Source organism: Myxocyprinus asiaticus, chromosome 3 (genome assembly GCF_019703515.2).
Source record: "Myxocyprinus asiaticus isolate MX2 ecotype Aquarium Trade chromosome 3, UBuf_Myxa_2, whole genome shotgun sequence".
NCBI lineage: Eukaryota > Metazoa > Chordata > Actinopteri > Cypriniformes > Catostomidae > Myxocyprinus > Myxocyprinus asiaticus.
In genome coordinates, this window is record NC_059346.1 from 48,883,567 (window position 1) to 48,905,646 (window position 22,080).

The following is a 22,080-nucleotide window of genomic DNA, read 5'->3' on the forward strand; positions in this document are numbered from 1 at the left end:
ATTACAATTAAAATGTTAAAATATATTGTCTACTCACTTTCCTGCAACAATAAAACACGCAGCTTTGACATACATATTCTTTGAATTGAGTCAAGAGGTCTGCGTGTGACATTTCGATCTTGGTTACGCGTCACTCATCATACGGATTCGCAGGTAAGAGTTCGCAAACTCGAACTCTTGAACGCAGCAGAGTACAACTTTTTCTAGCATGAGCTTGCGTTTCAGGTCTCCTGTGTTCAAAGGCATTTGAATGGGAGTAAATGTAGCAGAGTGTAGTGTGAGCCCATCTTATTAAGGAATATTCCTACCATCGGAGCAATTCAAGCATGAAGTAACACCTGTTTTCAGCAGGGGGCAGCAAGTGAAACTCCAGCTGTTTAGGCAATGCGCAGCTGTACAGAGAACAAATGAAACTCTGGCTTGCTTGACACTAGCAACAGCACAAGATGAGGATGCGTTCTTGCGCTCAAACACAGCTGGACGGAGCGCAATTCCGTATGCAGGAATCTCGAGACGTGTTTTCTTTTTCAAACTACTGTATGTTTAACTTGACAAAATGACTTAACTGTGCGTTTATGATGCAACACAACCAAAGGGAGACACTCCATAAGCATCTGTCTGACACAGGTGCACATTGACACATCCTTAGATAGCATTTATAATAAATCTATCTCAGACATAGACAAATTCAAAATGGATTGCTGTGCACTGTAGGCCAATGAAAGGTTTCTGTTCAATAATATGGAAATAAAAATATATATTTTGTAGCAAAAAGTATCATATCACAACACAGACATTGATATTGAAGACATCCCCTGTAACTGGACACTTTTACTCCTACAAACAGTGCATTTCTACAGTAACTGAGAACCTTTGCTTTTCTGTGATGCTGAATCTATGCTGTCAGTGCGACAAAAATGATTGAGTGCACCTTTAAGGGAGCTTACCCAGTACAACTTACACAAACATGAACGCACAGATCAAATCGATTCTCAGTAAGAGAACATGAAAACTTGATAAATTGCATTGTATTTCAAGGTAGGAAAAATATTTTTGAACCTGTATCCTCTCCTGCTCCAAACAGAAGAGAGGGAGGGTTTGGGTGGACCAGAAACTGCATGTAAGTGAGAGCAAACTTCTCAATACAGTCCTTCAGATGTTCCTTCTCATACATGCGTTTGATGAAGGAGAGGGCAGTGGTCCGCACCTAAAGAGCATTGCAATTAACGGTTATTATGCTGTTATGAAATGAAAAAACAATGCATGACAAATGATGAGAGGTTAACCTTTTCTTTTTCATGAGAGCTGAGGTTCAAAAGAACATTGAGGTACTGGTACTGTCTGGATGGGCGTTTCTGTATCAGCTCCTTCAAAGTGGATATGCCAAGGTAAACACGAGACTGAAACACAATTGAGAATATTAAGAGATTTCCTCAAGACAATTTTGTATACATGCAGACGATGAGAAGCAGCTACATAGCACAAAGTACAATTTAACTGACCTCATCCTCGCAGTAGCGCCGAATCACCTCCAGTGCAGAGTCTGTAATGACTGGAGCCTCCAATACAAGCTTGGTGAAAAGCCTGTGATAAATGAAACAGCATTGAACATTTAGGGATTCTCTTGCAAAGCTTGTTTCTATTGCTTATAGGACTGCCAAGGTTAACACATTTATATTTAAGATTACATTTTTAGTTCACCCAAAAATAAAAAATTGGGTCATCCAGTATGGAGTATCTTGTGACCAAAGGTCAGGGCTGTTTCCATAGTTTATAAATGATTTGAAAGGAATATTCAAAACAAGTTAAGCTCAATCGACAACATTTGTGGCATAATATTGATTACCTTTTCTTTAAAAAAAGCAAAAATCTGGGTTACAGTGAGGCACTTACAATGGAAGTGAATGTGGCCAATCTGTAAACATTAAAATACTCACTTTTGCAAGTGTAGCCAAAAGACATAAACAATATGCATGTAAACATGATTTTAAGTGTGATAAAATCACTAACTAACCTTTTCTGTGTAAAGTTATAGCCAATTTTACAACTTTGTTGCCATGACGATGTAATGTCAACAAACCCTAAAATGACTGTAAAAAAATGATGATTTTAACAACTTTACAGCTTAAATAATACATTAGTTTGAACAGAAGAATTAATGAAAGTGCTTTTATAAAATTATAAGCTTCACATTTCTGCCTTCAAAACCTCTGAAAATTGGCCCCATTCACTTCCATTGTAAGTGCCTCACTGTAACTTTGAAGTCAAAATTAATTTTTGTGGTCATTTTATGCCACAAATACCGTCGATTAAGCTTAACTTGTATTGAACACGGTATATTCCATAAAGGCCATTAGCTAATTTCACATTAAAACGGTTTCATTCTGTCCTGTCCTCTTTTCTAAATACTGGCCAAAACAATCAGAAACTTTGCCGGAGCACCAGCATAGGTGTCCCTGTTCAAGACGTGTTCAATCCCTTGACCGGGATCATGTTTTTCATTAAATCATGAAGAACTAAATTTTTAGGGGGCCTGGGTAGCTCAGTGGTAAAAGACGCTGGCTACCACCCCTGGAGTTCGCTAGTTCGAATCCCAGGGCATGCTGAGTGACTCCAGCCAGGCCTCCTAAGCAACCAAATTGGCCCGGTTGCTAGGGAGGGTAGAGTCACATTGGGTAACCTCCTCGTGGTCGCTATAATGTGGTTCATTCTCGGTGGGGCGCATGGTGAGTTGAGCGTGGATGCCGCGGTGGATGGCGTGAAGCCTCCACACATGCTATGTCTCCGTGGCAACGTGCTCAACAAGCCACGTGATAAGATGCGCGGGTTGATGGTCTCAGAGGCGGAGGCAACTGGGATTCAACCTCCGCCACCCGGATTGAGGCGAATCACTACGTGACCACGAGGACTTAAAAGCACATTGGGAATTGGGCATTCCAAATTGGGTAAAAAAGGGGAACCAACCACCCCCCCCCCCCACAAAAAAAGAATGACATTTTTACCTCCAAATGAATTCACAAATGATGTCACGTTAATGCCAATAAAAATCATGGTATTAACTGGATAATTATTTTAATCTATTACCAGCCCTAAGTATTTTGCATATAAACATACATTTGATTGAATGTCTTGATTTAACACTCTCCCCTCAGAGATTGTATATGGATAACTAATTTGAATTGACCATCAAGAGTATTATGAAAGTGTGCCTCACCCATCTCTCTGCTCAGGTTTCTCCTGCAAGCCTGAGAGAAGTGTGAACAGACAGTGTTCATAGCTATCCAGAGAGCCTGAGGGCTGCTGATTCAGGTATTCATTGTACTCGTGGTATAACAGAGAGAAGGCTAGTTCAGTTCTGCTGCGCATGTCCTCCAAGACAAACTGTAACAAATCATTCTTCTTCCCCCTGTCAAACTGAGTGACCAACCGAGCAAGCAGTTTCACACGTACCTGGGAAGAGGAAAATATGGTAATGAGTACTGAGTCAGGATCCATGGAACATGTCTCTGAAAGTTGACTTACATGAGACATTCCACTCTGTGCAATGATCTTTTCTGATTGGAGGATTCGCTTAATGGCCATGTTGGTCAGTTTCTCTATATGAGCATCTGAAAAGGGCTGCACCACATCTGCCAGTTTGAACACCTTTTTTCTACCACTGGCACCAGGAGCTCTGAATGAGAGTTAGCACAAAATAAAATAAAATAAAAGAGCGATGACAGTAAAAGATTATCAAAACAGTGTCTTAGAAATAACAAATACAAGTTAGAAATAACAAATAGAACAGCTCTGTTTTAAACCATACAGAGCAGCCTACCAAGACGGCATACTGCTCTTGACACAAGGGCTGTTCTAAACCATAGGTGGCAAAATTAGGTTAATAAATGTATAGTTAATAAAAGGCAGTACAAAGTATCGCATGAATCCTTTGTGGATAAAGCAATTCCTGAAAGCATTACGACAAGTTCAGTGAAATAAAAGAAAATTCAGAGTGGAAAGGTTGAGCAATACCGATAAAATAAATTGCCATTTATACTACATTTCATTCTATACTGAAAGTATTTATGTAAAATGTTTACATGGAATGTATTATGCTTATAAGAACATCACTTTAGTTAGCAAAATGTTAGCTCACCAAGTTTTGGAATAGAACATATACACCGATCAGCAACAACATTAAAACCATCTGCCTAATATTGTGTAGGTCCCCCTCCAGCTGCCAAAACAGTGCCAACCTGCATCTCAGAATAGCATTCTGAGATGATATTCTTCTCACCACAATTGTACAGAGCGGTTATCTGAGTTACGGTAGACTTTGCCAGTTCGAACCAGTCTGTTCATTCTTTGTTGACCTCGCTCATCAACAAGACATTTCTGTCCACAGATCTGCCCCTCACTGGATGTTTTTTGTTTTTGGCACCATTCAGAGTAAATTCTGGAGACTGTTGTGTGTGAAAATCCCAGGAGATCAGCCGTTACAGAAATACTCAAACCAGCCCATCTGGCACCAACAATCATCCATGCAATTATCTAATCGGCCAATCGTGTGGCAGCAGTTCATAAAATTATGCAGATATGGATCAGGAGCTTCAGTTTATGTTCACATCAACCATCAGAATGGGGAGAAAATGTGATCTCAATGATTTGGACCATGGCATGATTGTTGGTGCCTGATGGGCTGGTTTGAGTATTTGAGTATTAATCAGGCATCGTGTCAATGGCAGATCACCACCAAGGAAGCACTGCTTTCTAACATAAAACATTGCTGTGTGCCTGAAGTTTGCCAAAGACCACTATGACACTCCACAACACTTCTGGGAAAATGTTTTGTGGACTGATGAAACTAAGGCTGAATTTTTTGTGAAGAACCCGCAGCACTACGTATGGCATAAAAAGGGCACTGCATTCCAACATGAAAACATCATCCCAACGGTGAAGTACGGTGGAGAGAGCATCATAATTTGAGGTGCTTTGTTGCTTCGGGGCCTGAACCGCTTGCCATCATCGAGGGAAAAAATAATTCCCAAGTTTATTAAGAAATCCTACAGGATAAAGTCATGGTTGCTGTGCACCAGCTGAAGCTCAGTAGAAGTTGGGTGATGCAGCAGGACAATGGCCCTAAACATCAAAGTAAATCCACTACAGAATGGCTTAAAAAAGAGAATCCACCTTTTGGAGTGGCCCAGTCAGAGCCCAGACCTTAACACAATAGAGATGAATGTGAAATGACCACAAGAGTGCCGTTCACACCAGACTTCAGAAGAATATGACTGAGCTGAAGCAGCTCTGTAAGGAAGAATGGTCCAAAATTTCTTCTGAACGTTGTGCAGATCTAATCCGCAGCTACTGGAAATGCTTGGTTGAGGTTATTGCTACCAAAGGAGGATCAACCAGTTATTAAATACAAGGGTTCACTTACTTTTTCCACAACACTGTGAATGTTTAATGGGATGTGTTTGATAAAGACATGAAAGATTATAATTGTTTGTGTGTTTGTGTTGTTAGTTTAAGCACATTGTGTTTGTCTATACTTGTGACTGATGAAGATGAGATCACATTTTAAAACCAATTAATGCAAAAAAAAAAAAAAAGCTAATTCCAAAGGGTTCACATACTTTTTCTTGCCACTGTATATATTATAATAATATTATATACAGTGCACAGTCGTGTGTGTGCTTGTACGCATTCATTTGTGCATGTTGTGCAATAGGGTCATTCTTACTTAAGCTGTGTGGTGGGCAGTATGGGCTCTGGAAGTTTTTTGATCTGAGGGGCCTCTTCAGTGACAGGTGTCTTGTAGGCCCCCACCACTGAGATGGCTTGACCGAGGGACACTGCAGACAGCTTGCGGATGATGAGAGGGTCTTTAAAGCTGGACTCGCCAGCTCCTCCCTCTTCCTCCTTGACTTCTTCCCGAGCCTTACACAACTCCAACCCTGTGCAAGAGGAGATGTCGTCAAAAAGCATTCAAACTTGTGTTGAAGTGTTGGAACGTGTGTTAACTACTAGGCCATGGCTCCAACATTTCTCTTCCTTCTAAATATTTATCTCCTTACCTGGTCCCAGGCCAGCTGAAGTCATCTGTGTGGCCATAAGCCGGGCTAAATGTTTGATCTGGGCATCAGTGCCTGCAGATTCTACAGGCGTGTAGGTGGCCTGGAATGAAGCTGGCATCACTTCTGGCAGGTAAACCATACTAATGAGCACCTGCATTGAGGGGAAACATAGCTCTTGAACATATTCATGAAGAGAAGGCATACAAGGAATGTTAAGGGCGATTCATGCTTCTGTATTGAATCTTTGCCATGGCCTGACATGCACTTCTCAAAAAATGTAACTACGCATTGTGTCTACGCAGACCACAACAGCTCTGACTGGTCCGCTTTGTAACTAGAGACTAAGTAAAAAAGATATCTGTGATAGCTTTGCATTTCCTCCAAGATTATCTGAAGATTAACACATCGTATCATATGGACTCATCGTTTCATAAAAATACCAGTGAAAAACATGACAAAAAAAGCCACACCTATTTACAACTTGCATGTAATTCTGTGTACTTTCATGGCTTTTACTCAGTATATACATGGTCTTGTTTGTTGATATGCTCTTCATCGAGACCTTTCCAATCGTATGAATGTTTTGAACATATGTTGCTGCACAACACTATGGTACAATAAAAAAATCATATTTCATAAGTTCAGTCATCACAACTCACGGAAAGGCTTAGCATGTTCATGTTGGTATCACATATTGAACAATATTGGCCTTGGCGGACTAGATCTGCTACGCTGCTGCTGCTGCAGACTAAGTATTGAGACTTGCTACTGATAGAACATACACAGATATACTGCTTAAACATTAGAGTTACGCATGTGGACATGCTGCTGCTGCACAATTAGAAAAACACAAGACATGCTGTATCAAGCATGTATGACATGCTGCTGTACAATTAGACATAAATACAATCCCCCGTAGCAGATCTAGACAGGTGTAGCTGTGGAGGTGGAGGGTTCAAGAGAAAACACTCACAGCGTGCTGGAGTTAAACCGACTTACTTGCAAACTAAATGTTAGGCCAAGAGAGAGAACCCAAGTTGATTGGCTACCCGATTACATGTCAAAGGACCTATCAGCTTACACCATGTGAGCCGATTGGCTTGACATATCACATGTGAGCGAGATTAGCTAACAGATAACAAGTTCAAAGAACCTATCGGCTTGCGCCATTCAGAGTTGCATGCCTAAATTTAGTCGTTATGAAAACGGAACACTTCTAATTTGTCAGTGAATTAAAAATCACCTGCTAAGAATTGGTTATATTGCCTATATGCATTGTAAAGTCTAGCTTCTAAGCTTTAAAAAAAAACACCCATTATGTGTTGGTCAAGCGGGTAGTTAACTTAATTTGAGATTTATATATTTGTTGCTGCAATAAAAAAAGGCTAAGCCAGAGTACACACCAGGTTGGCCACATTCTCTGGGGAAAGTAGAGGCAACAGGAACTCGGCAGTGAGGTCTATAGCTGATTGGGTGCCAACGGAGGAGGAGGGTTTTGGGGTGGTGACTGGAGCTGGTTCCTCCTTATCTTCATCATCCTCCACTAGAGCGGCCTCTGCAACCACAAACATGGGATTAATTCCCTTCTATTTAAACTGAAACCAAACAACTGATATGGAGCAGGAAGTAAGGGATGAAGTGTTTTGAAAGCAGCCCACTTGTACAGTTGCAACTGACCTGGAATTAGATTTATGACACTAGTTTGTTGTTTCAAGGTTGAACAGTTACTAATACAAATATATTTATTTCCAAGTTCCATATGTCATGAAAAGGTTTGACTATGTTGACACGTTTTCCTACTGAAACAGGAAGTTGGGGCAGAAAACACTGATGGGCACATCCCTTCTTTTTAAACAGCCAATAGCCTATAGTGTGTCACAGCCTGACAAAACCACACTTGACCGCAAAGACACATGACAAATCAAGATATAATACTTGCTATTGCTAGTTGGAGGCAAGTGATATTTATAACTTAGGGGGAGGGCCTTTTTTATTCTAGAGAGCTTTTTATTGGACAAAAATATGTATAAGCCTGTTACCAGAAGAGACTGTAAAATAATTTAATGCATATATCCATAACTAAAGGTGGGCTTACACAGTGATATGTTTGCCTGTCCTGTGAGCTCCCGACCGATTTTTGTCTGTGTGTAAATCATTGGTGCTCTTGTGGTCATGGCTCGCATCAAGTGAGAGGAATAACAAGCTGAGCAGAGAGGCTTACTTGCAGTTTACGACCTCCCGATAATTTTTAATCATGTCGAAGGAATCTGGGCACTGTTGGCTTGAATTCGTGAGGTGTGAGCAGTTGAACGAGCCGATCTGGCGATCTACCTGAAATTGACCAATCCAAGGCGGCGTAACAACCCGCATATTCTATGAAATTCTATGAGTGTTAATGAAGCTTTTACACATTTGGATAAAATGAGCATTTTTCCCATATTATTCATGGCCACATCACTGAGAAGGATTCTATAGAAAGGTCATACTGTTCTCAGCTCTTCAAACAAATCCTTTGCCATACCTAGAGGTTGCGCTACAAAAAAAAAATCGTTATCACTCTGACAAACTGAGTTGTAAAATTTCCATCATGGTCTATTTTATGCACCATGCTTGTATTCATTTCATAAGTTCTAGGGCAATTGGCAGCTCCATTCATGGGTATGTAGCATCGGTTATGATGTATATACACGACAGTGGATACGTGATAGTTTTTTTGTTTTTATACTCCCCAAGAGCGAGTCTGTTGAAACCAAGACCTTCTAGGGTGAAAGTTCAACCTGTTTTAGTGCAGTGGATGATTGACAAGATTTTAAAACTTTGCTGGCTCCGTGCGGCTCTAAACATGAACAAAACTTCACAGATCTTCTTCAGTATGTCTGTTATCAACATGCAGTGACACAGGCGAGAAGCAAGCACATCTGAAGCACAATTACACAAATATAAAATAACTCTTCTTCAAACGTCATGTTTGCGCTTAGATTAAATCAAAGTAGCCTATAATTAGCAGAAACAACACGCCAATTTTACGTACATTCTTTTTAAACTTGTACTTTTTGTGCATTTTAATATCATGCAGTAACTGGCAGTAACACGCTGGCGTAATGATGCAGTCATGATATCAGATAGTCTCCCTTGCAAATCCGAATCTGTCAAACGTTGGGACAGCATTTGGAATGATTATCCGCAATTGTTTAAAAAAAATTTCTAATTTCTAAATCCCAAACTAATACTGCCACAAGGAATTAAACCAATCTTCTTCTCTGGAATTTTTGTTTATAAAGGAAAAATAGAGAGAAAATTCATTCGATTGCTTCAGAATTTTCCAGGTCGTAAAGTTGTGTCGAATAGTATTGCATGTAAGGTGTGAAGGGGCTCATGACCTCCTGAGTGTCAGATCTTGCACCCTGCACACCCAGCCTAAATGATTATTTTATCATTTATTTCGGATTACACTAGCATTTAGCTGGTCTGAAAATCTAAAAAACACAAAAGTCCGATTCTGACCTGAAATTTGAAGAATACAACATTAAAACAGCTACTCACCCATCTTTATCCTCTTGCCCTCAACATAAGGCTCTTGATTGAGTCTTTTACGGGGCGGTGCAGTGGCAGGGGTGCAGCGGGTGATCTCGCTCTGAGACATGCCGAGGTCCAGCAGCAGAGTAGAGACCTGGCCCTGGAATTCCACACTGCTGGGGTGCTTCAGCACAGAGACCAGGTGTAGCTTCAGGTTCTTGCGCACACTACTCACCTGAGACTTCGCCAGAGTCGGGGGCAGGTTAGCTGAGGAGTACAGAAAAAGAGTGTAAGAACATTTGGAGAATGACCACGTTTACATGCACTTAAGAAAACGGTTTATTCCAGGGCTTTTGCAGAAAAAGGCATTCCTAAACATCATGCAAACAAGAACGCTGATTTTCTTACGCCACTTAAGGGATTAAGAGAAAGTGGTTTAACACATCCAGGTTTCTCCTGGGGAATGTGGCTTATGTGGTCATGTTAACACATAAGCCATGTTCTTATAGGTTTTTAAAGAGTGCACATGTGCGGGAACAGACCAAATAACAAACGTCTAGGGATGGAGCCCAAAAACAAGTCAACACAGCGGGAAGAATACGACATTTCTAGTAGTACAGTGGGAAAAGCACGTACACTATAAACTATACCTATTTAGACACACCAAAGTAAAATATCGACAGTCCCTTAAGTCCGCCTATCCTGTATGTGCTCGTAAATTGGGGGAACACCAGAGTTTCATGTAAGAGGGGAACCCCACTATTACAGCACAATTCCACTGCAGGTCCCAATGCAAAGTTAAGAAAACAAAAACAGCAACAGCTCTGCAATATCTGGAAATAAAATGGAGCAACAATGAATAAAATAGCAACGTCTTCCTTGGATACCATGTTTGTTATTTAAACAAGCATCCTGGGGAAATTAAGATGCTGAGGAGAAAGCTGCTTACTGACTGAGCTGCATGTATACGGGAGTAAAGTATAAGCCGCTTATACAGTGCATGTAAACCAGAACACCATTTTCTGGTAATAAGCTGCTTTCTGGTGTCCATGTAAACATAGTCGATGTCAATGCACCATTTTGTATGTACACTACATCACAAATCAATCAAATCTAACTAAAATCAAATTAAGTGACATTACAAGATATGAGCTCATAAATATGTTCATATCTGGTGAAATAACCCAGTATACATGTAAAACGAAAATAAAATAATTACATAATTTCATTTATGTTTTATTTTCTGGCCATGCAAAACTTGCCGTCATGATGCAAGGGTGTTGTGTGTGGTTGCCAGGGTGCTGCTATGCTGATAAACTGAGTGGTTTTAAATCATTGCTATGTGGTTGCTAGGGTGCTCTTGGTCATTGCTTTCTGGATCAAGTCAAAAGAAATCACCCCAAAGTGTCTATGATTTTCTGTTGCTACAATGTAAGTCTCTAGGATTTTTACACAGTTTTATCGTTCTAATCGCTTTTTCCGAATGATTATAAAAGCAATAGTATGAGATGTGTTACACACCAAAGTTTAATACTTGGAGTTAGGGGTTTAGAACAACCCCAAGTATGAGCAAAAATAAGTGATGCTTGTCTTAGCAAGAACCACTAAACACAGTAATCAGTATTACTGAAGAGGTGTGTGCACTGAACTCACCATGTAGTGTCTCATAGGCTTGCACCACCTCAGACATGAACATGGGTCGCTGTCTCGCCAAAGTGGCTAGTGATCCCAGTGCAGCAGTTAAATTAATGCTGGAGATGGCAGGGTGCACCATGAACTTTAACAGCTGCTCCAGAGCCGATTTCCCCTCCTCACACAAGGTGTCTTAGAGCAGAACAGAAGGAAGAGGTGATGACAAATGATGCAAACGGAGACAATGAAAACTTTTTTCAAAATTTCTCCATCTTCGTTTCAAAGAACCACTGAAGAGTTTGGAATGCCATATTAGTGATTAAATGTAAATACAGAATTTTGACTTTTGGTTGAACCATTTTCTATTTTGTTTTTTTTAAATGTGCTTACCATAACGAATATATGTGTGGTCTTTTGGGATTTTGTCCAGGCTGATGTCTCCCTCCTGCTTCTTGGGCGTGTCGGAGTCGGGAGTCCGTGGTGACAGAGTGATTATGAGGGACTCTATGAATTTGATGGCGTGAGTGCGGACTCCATCATTCTCAGAATCCAGCAATGCCAAAACATCCTCTTTCATCTGGGTCACCATATCCCAACATGCCTCCTGCATGTCTGAGACACTCTTAGTGCGCACCAGCCACTAACAGAACAAAGACAATGTCATATGACTAGTCATGTAAAAAATACCAGCCCAGCCAAACAATGAAAACTATCAGTGAAAAATGGCTGATACCTGTAAAGCCACTTTATACAGCTGAGTGAGCGTCAGAATAGCCTTTTTCACCACATTCACACTCTCATCCCTCATAAGCATGTTCAGATTGGCAATAAGCCTCAGCAGAAGTTCATTGTCTCTTTTACTGCATATAAAAGACACAGAAACATCTCTTTAGGAAATGATCATGAACGCTGTATGGTCTGTTCACACTGCACACAATCTGAATTCGCTTTTCAAACCCGAATGTCTGCATTGACATTTTCAAGTAATTAAATCAGAACCATTTGTAACGTGCCGTATATCATAGGCTCCCATTGTAATGATAGAAAGCAGTTGAGGACAGAGAATGGAAAATGGAAATGTGACAAAAAACTACTTGAAATCTGATCTGACCATTCAGGTTGAAATGCATAGTAAAAAATCCGATTTTAATCGTATTTCAAACCACATATGGATGTGGTGTGGATCGGGTTTGTAAAATATGTTGTTTTAAGTGCAAAAGTGGTGTTTTGTTGTTCAGACCACAAACAACTAAACAGATTGGAGTCGGATATGTCAAAAACCTCATGTTTGCGGTCTGTCTGAACAAAGCCAAGACAAAGACCTGCCAAAACTCACCATGCCTCCTCAATGAATCCGATGACAAACTTTCTGACCTCAATTGACTTATCTGTCTGAAAAGCGATGAGTTCCTGTGGAGGATGCATAAAATCAGAAAGTAAGCTATTACATGTCTGCCTCGCCTCACAACTATTTAAAATGGTGTTACACTTACATCCAGGAAATTATCGAGCAATGAAGGGTCCTTGTTGATAATCAATTCCTGCACCTAATAAAAAAAAAGATACAGAACAGAGTTGCATAATCATGTAAACACTAAACATCTGGGCCCGTATTCACAAAGATTTTTATCTTACCACTAGGAGTTCTCCAAATAATTCCTAGCTAGGAGTTTTTGCTTAAAACCTATTCACAAAACTGTTAAGACCAAGTTTTAGTAAGGAAATCTTAAGAGTAAGGCGGAGTTGACCTCATTGCTATGGATGATGTCACATTTTACTAGCGCGCTCTTTTAAATCACCCTCAGTGATTGGTAGACAAGGAAACGCTATTTGTCAGCTAAGACAGACAATGATATATACAGTATATGATGGATGGCTGGATTTTTTTTTCGGTTGATGAACATTTCATCCTGTGTTGACGCAATGAAGTACAATCCAGTATGAAATCCAGCATCAAAACACCGGGTAGCCCTGCGATTCCCGGTGAATGCCCCCTTTTTTTTTTTATCTGCAGCGAGTGCACATCCACAGGAAAAAATACGCTATGAATTGTTGATGTGCGGTCTAGAGAGGGCATAGTTTGATAGATGATTCTGCTGATGGATGACAGAAATTCCTAATTCATCCACGTAACAGTTTCATTTTGATGTGGCTAGGGAGCGACTTGTTAAAACCTTTATCTCCGGTGTAATTGGGTTGTTTCAGTTTGTGGGAAAGGTAGCTACATCTCTAATGGGGCTTTTCAACTGCACGGTATGGCTCGACTCGACTCTGCTCGCTTTTTGGGGTCTTCCACTGTGGATAGTACCTGGTACCTGATACTTTTTTTAGTACCACCTCGTTCGAGGTTCCAAGCGAGCCGAGCCGATACTAAATGTGACGTCAAAACCCTGCAGATCACTGACTGGTCAGAGAGAATCGTCACGACCAGCGTCACTGGATTTGCGACACGGGACATCAACCCGCTAGTTTTAAAATTAGCAACGGCGACAGCAATATCATTTGTTCACGTGACTTTCGAATTGTAAAAAGAAATGGCTGTGTGCAAAACCACGCCGTGGTCAATAAACGAGGTGCAGACATTCCTCTCGTTAGTAGCCGAGGAGTACATTAGTAGCTCTACGGCAGTAGACGTGGCGCAACTATGACGATCAGCCTATAATATAGATTAATGAGGCTGCACTAAACTGCAGTGGTAAAGCAAGCTCAGAAAAGTAAAGCGAACAGAGTCGAGTCGAACCGTAATGTGCAGTGGAAAAGTGCCAAAAGTTTACAATAATGAAAACACCCTCGCGATTCAGGCGATACCTTTTTTTAAAGGTTAATGTTAATATGTATAATATTATAATATCATATTATTAAAATACATCGATTTAATTGCGATTCAGGCAATACATTTTTAAACGGTCAGTGTCATAATAATATTCTAATATATTGTTTTTAATGTGGACTGACGGCAGCAGTCTTGCTTCGGATCGTTAGGGAGTTATAAACCCTCAGGAGGATTTTTTTGTGAATACGGGCCCAGATTTCTATGTTTACTAGGATTCTGGCAAAGGAAGTCAAAACCTGTTTGAGAACGATAAGTTTTTCCTCAGTGGAGATGAGAGCAGCCTGGTTTAGCAGCTCCACTACCTGTTGGACAAATGTAATCCATGCCAAACGGTTAGATGCCACATTTGCAAATAAATATAAAAATGAACACAAGTCAATACATTTTTTTTAACTTGCATGTAAAATTCTATGATATAAAGTAAAGCCACAATTATTTCAGAAAAGTAACGATGTAGGCTCAAAGTTTTTACTGTAACACCGGCCCCGTGTGTTACCTTCTCACTGGTGGTCATGTCAAAGGCTGCGTCCTCCTCTTTGGAGACCTGTGCTTGTTCTCCCATGCCTGACGCCATCTCAGAAAAATCTACAGAAACATACACCACAGCTTGTCAGACATGTTGGGAAAAGTGTGACAAATTCAGATATTAAGATATCCATTTAAATTTGTACTTCACAATTCATTCGCTAACTGTAAATCACTTAAACATATATGTTCTTAGGTTACATTCATGATAATCACATTTCATGACAACTCCCCCTGCACTCACAACAAAACAAAAAATAATAATATATGTTTTCGAATTTTATGTTGTTGTTTTTTAATAGGCTACTTAAAGGCACTTCTACATGATGGTAGTACTTGTAATATTGCCATTTATTTATGCTGATATACATTTTATTTATTTTTTTAAATAATCATTAATCAGTATTACAGTAATGACAATCTAATAAAAATCCATCATTGAGAATAATGGAAATTACAATATAAAACGTCCAAACGTATTCCAATAATGACAATCAGGGGTTAAGAGTCCTTAACTGTTTAGATAAATTATATCACAATGCAAAAACAATTAAATAAAAAAAAAATTACAATTAAATTAAATTGTTGTAAAAATAAGCTTTGCTTTTTTAGACAATCTTAAGCCTGGGCAAATAAACATAATCGGCCGTTAATACTAGTTATTTATGTAATATATGTTAAACACTTCTCTGGTCACTCCCATAAATCAATATAATCTTAACAGTGCACTAGGAGGACGCAGACATTCATAACCATGGGGAATCGCTGTCCATCATGCTAATGAAAACTGCTTAAAACTTCTAAATGTATATATGCAACTCACAAGAAAATATCTTATGATTAATACCTAACTGGATGAGCAAAGTCTATCATAGATTAATCATCAGAATGATTCACAAAACTCCATTTGACTGTCCAAATCACGTCAATAACTTAAGTAACGTAAGTTACGAGTATTACAGAGAACTTAAAAGAAACATTTTAGAGACTCTTTTAAAATGCAATAAAAGGGTAAATAATATAAACTTGAAACCTGTCCGGCTAGCATTGAAGCTATTATATTAAATGGATGGAGAGCTATAAAGCTCCAATCATATTTTAACTTACTTTTTTCTTTGTCTGTCTGATCTATATGTCCAGATAGTTTATTTTAATAAACATTATCGAGCTCTACGATACACAACCGGCCACACTTCATTAGCGCCATGCTAAGACAAGAGAAATGTACTTCCGAGGTTGAATTCACTGAGGTTTCTGGGAAATTGAGTTTATCCCACACGTGACATGTACCGCGCTAAACCATTCAAAATTCGGTCAGCTTATTTCAAAATAAAGCCCACATGATTTCAGGTCACAAATAAAGTTTGACCTACCACCTTAATAGTTTTTATTTGCATAACTGCTGCAAAGTTTTTACACTTGTTCTGTCCATTTAACTAAGAATTTTATTCATCAAACAGCCTAAATCTGTTGCACTAAGCTAGTTGAATAAACTGAGTTTCAGAGTAAGTTTCAAGTTAACAAAACCAGCTTCAAACCAGTTTACATCGGGTTTGGCGATCTCGCTTCAAACGTCGTGTGTCAATTCAGAGTTTGATCTGGAGTTCATGATTAACCCTGAAGCTCATGCACACAAATGAGTGACGTTTGCCATGAACAGCTTGGAGAGTTTCTGGGCGATTTACTCCTCGCACGAAATACTGCGTGATTTACGTCTCCGCTAAAGATCGTTATGAAAACAGGTAGAATTTGAACATTGTCACAGCATGAAGAAACACCGCTTTCTTTTGCAGAACATGAATGAAGATGTTTAGAAGAACTGTTGGTCCATTCAATGCAAGTAAATGAGAAGCAGTGAGAAACAGACCAATAATTAAGTCATTTTTTACTATAAAACTCCACTTTCACTTTCAAAAGCACTCTTCTCTCTTAAGAGTTCTTCTTCTGTTTATGGTGATTTACATAAGCATATCGCCCCCTACTGGGCAGGGAGGAGAATTTATAGTAAAAAAAAAAAACTGTAAATATTGATCTGTTTCTCACCCACACCTATCATATCACTTCTGAAGACACTGATTAAACCACTGGAGTTGTATGGATTACTTTTATGCTGCATTTATGAGATTTTTGTACCTTCTGAGTTCTGATCACCATTCACTTGCATTGAAAGGACTAACAGAACTGAGAAATTCTTCTAAAAAGCTTAATTTGTGTTCAGCAGAAGACAGAAAGTCATACACATCTGGGATGGCATGAGGGTGAGTAAATGATGAGAAACATTTCATTTGTGGGCAAACTAATTTTATTTTAAAGACTGTCTAGGCACATAACACTATAGAACTGTAAATGTTTATAACTCTTTCAAGATGTACAGGCTCACACATTAAATGGTCAGTGCTTTGTATTTTAGATAATTAAAATAGCAACAGATCGGACTCAAGATGGCGCCGAGTATGGCTGCTGCGTTGCGAGCTCCGACACAACATGGTAGTGTTTTGTTTGTTTTGTTCACAATTCTTATGTTTTCTGTCTTGGATGTTGTCTGCCTTATTGTCTACGACAGACAAACACTTTTGGACATTGGTTCAGCAATTTCACACCGTAAACCAGACTTCAAATTCCTCAATGCCGACCCGCTGTTTACAAACACACAAGTGGAGCCCTTTGTCTGGGCCGTCCGGACGCGGAAACGCAGGAGGAAAAGGGGAAACAAAGCCGGCGTTCTCATCAGAGTAAGACGCCGCGCAAATCGACCCCCGCTACCCAGTATTCTACTGGCAAATGTTCAGTCTCTGGATAACAAGCTCTGCGAGCTGAAAGCGCGGATCTCTTTCCAACGAGATACAAGGGACTGCTGCATTATCTGCCTAACAGAAACTTGGATGTCTGCGGAGATTCCAGACTCAGCCATTGAACCCGCGGGGTTCTCTGTGCACCGAGCGGACAGAGCGAAAGCCCTCTCAGGCAAAAGCAGAGGAGATGGTGTATGTTTTATGATCAACAAATCCTGGTGTGATCAGAGGAATGTACATTCTATCAAGTCTTTCTGTTCTCCTGATCTGGAATTTCTCATGCTTCTGTGTCAACCATTCTGGCTACCGAGGGAATTCACAGCGGTCAATATCACAGCTGTGTACATTCCCGCCACAAGCCGACACAGACCGGGCAATCAAGGAACTGTATGGGAGTATAAGTGAGCAGGAAACCGCGCACCCTGAGGCCGCGTTCATTGTGACAGGGGACTTTAATAAAGCCAGTTTCAAATCAGTCGCACCAAAATACCACCAGCACATTAGTTTCAACACACGAGGGGACCGGGTTTTGGACCATTGCTACTCTCCCTTCCGGGATGGCTACAAATCCCTCCCCCGCCCACCATTTGGCAAATCGAACCACTCTTCTGTTCTGCTTATGGGCAGAAACTGAAACAGGAAGCACCCACCCTCAGAATGATCCAGTGCTGGTCGGACCAATCAGACTCTACGCTACAAGACTGTTTTGATCACACAGACTGGAAGATGTTCCGGTCCACCTCTGATGACGACATCGAGCTTTACGCTGATAGCGTAACGTGTTTCATCAGAAAGTGTGTGGAGGACGTCGTTCCGACCAGAACAACACGGATCTATCCGAACCAGAAGCCATGGATAAATAGCGATGTTCGCGCGGCACTTAATGTGCGGACCTCCGCTTTCAATTCCGTGAACGCGGAGGAGCATAAACAAGCCAGTTATGCCCTCCGAAAGGCAATCAGAACAGCAAAACGCCAGTACAGAAACAAGACTGAAGGACAGTTTAACACCATCAACTCTAGAAGCATGTTGCAGGGAATTAACATCATCACAGACTTTAAAGGGAATAAAAACTCCACCATGAACACTGCTGCCTCTCTCCCAGATGAGCTAAATAATTTTTATGCTCGTTTTGAGGGAAATAACACCACCCTCGCGGAGAGAGCTCTTGCAGCCGAAGCTACAGAGGTTAGTTCACTCTCCGTCTCTGTAGCGGATGTAACCTGATCCTTCCGACGGGTGAATATCCGCAAAGCCACGGGCCCAGATGGCATTCCGGGCCGCATCATCAGAGCGTGCGTGAACCAGCTGGCTGGTGTTTTTACGGACATTTTCAACCTTTCCCTCTCTTTGTCTGTAGTCCCCACATGCTTTAAAACATCCACCATTGTGCCTGTTCCAAAACAATCAAAAATAACTTGTTTAAATGACTGGCGTCCTGTTGCTCTGACCCCCATCATCAGCAAATGTTTTGAGAGACTAATCAGAGATTACATCTGTTCTGTATTGCCAATCTCTCTTGACCCGCTGCAGTTTGCTTACCGCAACAACCGCTCCACTGATGATGCCATTGCATCTACAATACACACTGCTCTCTCCCACCTGGAAAAAAAGAACACTTATGTGAGAATGTTGTTTGTAGACTACAGCTCAGCATTCAACACCATAGTGCCCTCCAAGCTAGATGAGAAACTCCGGGCTCTGGGCTTAAACAGCTCGCTGTGCAGCTGGATCCTGGACTTCCTGTCAAGCAGACGCCAGGTGGTTAGAATAGGCAGCAACATCTCCTCATCACTGACCCTCAACACTGGAGCCCCACAGGGCTGTGTTCTCAGCCCACTCCTGTATTCCTTGTACACACATGACTGTGTGGCAACACATAGCTCCAATGCCATCATTAAGTTTGCTGATGACACGACGGTGGTAGGTCTGATCACTGACAATGATGAAACAGCCTACAGAGAGGAGGTGCACACTCTGACACACTGGTGTCAGGAGCACAACCTCTCCTTCAACGTCAGTAAGACAAAGGAGCTTGTGGTGGACTTCAGAAGAAAAGACAGAGAACACAGTCCCATCACCATCAATGGAGCACCAGTGGAGAGAGTCAGCAGCTTCAAGTTCTTGGGTGTCCACATCACTGAGGAACTCACATGGTCCGTCCACACTGAAGTCGTTGTGAAGAAGGCTCATCAGCGCCTCTTCTTCCTGAGAAGGCCGAGGAAGTTTGGAATGAACCGCTACATCCTCACACGGTTCTACACCTGCACTGTAGAGAGCATCCTGACTGGCTGCATCTCCGCCTGGTACGGCAATAGCACAGCCCACAACCGCAAAGCACTGCAAAGGGTGGTGCGAACTGCCAGACACATCATCAGAGGTGAGCTTCCCTCCCTCCAGGACATATATACCAGGCGGTGTGTGAAAAAAGCTCGGAGGATCATCAGAGACTCCAGCCACCCGAGCCATGGGCTGTTCTCACTGCTACCATCAGGCAGGCGGTATCGCAGCATCAGGACCCGCACCAGCCGACTTCATGATAGCTTCTTCCCCCAAGCAATCAGACTTTTGAACTCTTGATCTCCCACGATCAAAATACATCAGCACTGCACTTTATTACCCTTACTCTTATATCTCACACCGGACTGCCATAAATTATATTATTATTATATTATGTCTCTCTTAACAACTGACTATCAACCGACAGCCTGAATGTCAATACAGTACAATACAACCTACTGTACATTCTATATATACTTTTTTTTTATTGAATAATGTGTATCTATATTGTGTGTATTGTATACTGTACATTATATGTTATTATTTGTATATTGTGTTATGTGTAATTATGTGTGTATTAGACTTTAAATTGTGTTGTGTTAATTTGATGTTATTGTAAATTGGTTTATGACTCATCATTGTCACGACTACTATGTTGATCGAAACTGCACCCAAGAATTTCATACACCATTGCACTTGTGTATATGGTTGAGTGACAATAAAAGTGATTTGATTTGAGATCCAGTGAAACAATGAAGGTTGAGTGATTGTTTTTACATTTTTACATGCCATTCAAAAACGTGCCATTTTACAATGATAAGAGTGAAATAAAAGACTAAAAATAACACATTTGTACTTTTCTTTCACTTGGATTGTAAATGTTCAGGACAAAGGCAAAATGGTTACTGTCTCTTTAAGAGGGTTTTAACGCATTATACAACATTGAAGGCACTCTGTGCAATTTGTTTCGTTGAGTTTAATCATTTGAGAGCTGTAAAGTCCCATTATTTTCGTACCGTGTCCTGCTGTTGCATCTGTATTCATTTACTTCGAGTATTCTGTTATTTTGTGACAAAAAATATTTAATATTTAATATTTTGCTATTGTAATTCTGCACTGCTAGGGAAAAGGATTTCAGAGATTAATTGATTGAGATTGTGAGACTGCAGTCAGTATTAAACTTGTGATGATCTTGTACCTGAAGCACGTTCATCCATTCAGCTATTAGTAGCCTATCTGTTCTCGATGGCTCTTCCGTGATCCTTCCCGCGCTGTCAAGTGAAGCACATCAGTTTCGTCTCTCACAGGATACTCTCTCATTTGTTTTAGTGTGAGATGATAAAACACAGACTGCGTCCGCTATAATACGGAACACCATTCTGATCCTTTAATTACCGGATGTTACGGACTGTTGGCAATTGTTATGCGACATATGATGAAAGTTTGTCAATCAACATGCGGACCTAACCGGACCAATTTTTGACCGGCCCAGCGGGAATTCTCCCGATCTTCCCGATTGCCACTCCGGCCCTGGTGTCAAAATACTTTCTCCTATCCCAGCTTAATATGCAGGGTCAGCAACTGTACAAGTAAGCCATCCATAGGTTAATTTTCTTAAAAGCTGTAAATACTTTTGTTTACATTTGTGAAAATTATTCTGTTTGCTTTTAGGGACCCTCCTGTACACACACACACACACACACAATAACACTGACTCGACCAATGACGTACATTGGGGGAGGGACTATCTATTTGTTCGAGCAAGGGCAGAAGGGGGGCGTGTTCACAGAGCTGTTTAGAAAACAAGTGTTTATTTTTGCAATTCTGTTTACTTCAGCTTTAAAATGTTGCAAATTTATGTAGCTAATGAAAATCCCTGAAATTATCACATTTATTTTAAGTAAACCTGTAGATGGCCACCTGCTCAGATCAGGTCATTGCTTGAACAGTGTTGCCTGAAGCCTGCCTGTTCATGATGTTTTTCTTAGAATGCCACCAGAGTCTGGTCTTTATGAGCCTTTCCATATGCCTGCACAACTAGGGAAGCTTATGGGTCTGTAACTATCCACCTTTGCTCGGTCTTTGTTTTTCTTGTTGATAGGCACAATGTCAGCTATTTATTAGAACTGCGGGACATATCTTCCAGCTGTTGTTAAATATAGCTAGAAGCTTTATATTGCAAGATATTGTAGCATTTCATTGGTGACTTTGTCTGGACCAAGGGATGTCTTTTCATTCAAGGTCTTCAAAGCTTCTTCAATTTCCCTCATGTTGAATTGCTTATGTACCTGTAAACTTCTTGCGGCTCTGAACTGGTAATATTCCTCTGCTCTTCACAGACCTGTTGTTTCCTGTCCTCAGGTACAAAGATGTTGCTGACATGCTCATAGTTGTCAATAAATAAGTTTGCCAGTTTTTTGGTCTTGTTTAATAGAGACAGGAGCTA

At 40.6% G+C, this 22,080-nt stretch overlaps 1 protein-coding gene across 3 annotated transcripts in view; it reads right to left on the reverse strand.

Moving 5' to 3' along the window:
- The window catches only part of sympk (symplekin), a 32,671-nt gene extending 11,435 nt beyond the window's left edge, over positions 1–21,236 (reverse strand). The window contains exons 1-17 of one of the 3 annotated variants that reach the window (XM_051664126.1): positions 20,833–21,236; positions 14,534–14,622; positions 14,274–14,339; positions 12,698–12,751; positions 12,541–12,614; positions 11,938–12,064; positions 11,595–11,844; positions 11,226–11,396; positions 9,600–9,839; positions 7,460–7,611; positions 6,057–6,207; positions 5,723–5,936; positions 3,523–3,673; positions 3,215–3,450; positions 1,503–1,584; positions 1,287–1,400; positions 1,060–1,207 (exon numbers count right to left, since the gene is read on the reverse strand). In XM_051664126.1, coding sequence (XP_051520086.1) covers positions 1,060–1,207; positions 1,287–1,400; positions 1,503–1,584; positions 3,215–3,450; positions 3,523–3,673; positions 5,723–5,936; positions 6,057–6,207; positions 7,460–7,611; positions 9,600–9,839; positions 11,226–11,396; positions 11,595–11,844; positions 11,938–12,064; positions 12,541–12,614; positions 12,698–12,751; positions 14,274–14,339; positions 14,534–14,622; positions 20,833–20,851 — 2,338 coding nt within the window. In that variant the 5' untranslated portion in view covers positions 20,852–21,236. Of the gene's footprint in view, positions 1–1,059; positions 1,208–1,286; positions 1,401–1,502; positions 1,585–3,214; positions 3,451–3,522; positions 3,674–5,722; positions 5,937–6,056; positions 6,208–7,459; positions 7,612–9,599; positions 9,840–11,225; positions 11,397–11,594; positions 11,845–11,937; positions 12,065–12,540; positions 12,615–12,697; positions 12,752–14,273; positions 14,340–14,533; positions 14,623–15,669; positions 15,805–20,832 lie in introns of those variants that run through there. The other 2 variants (XM_051664122.1, XM_051664135.1) reach the window with 2 other exon arrangements.
- Between the last annotated feature and the right edge of the window lie 844 nt (positions 21,237–22,080).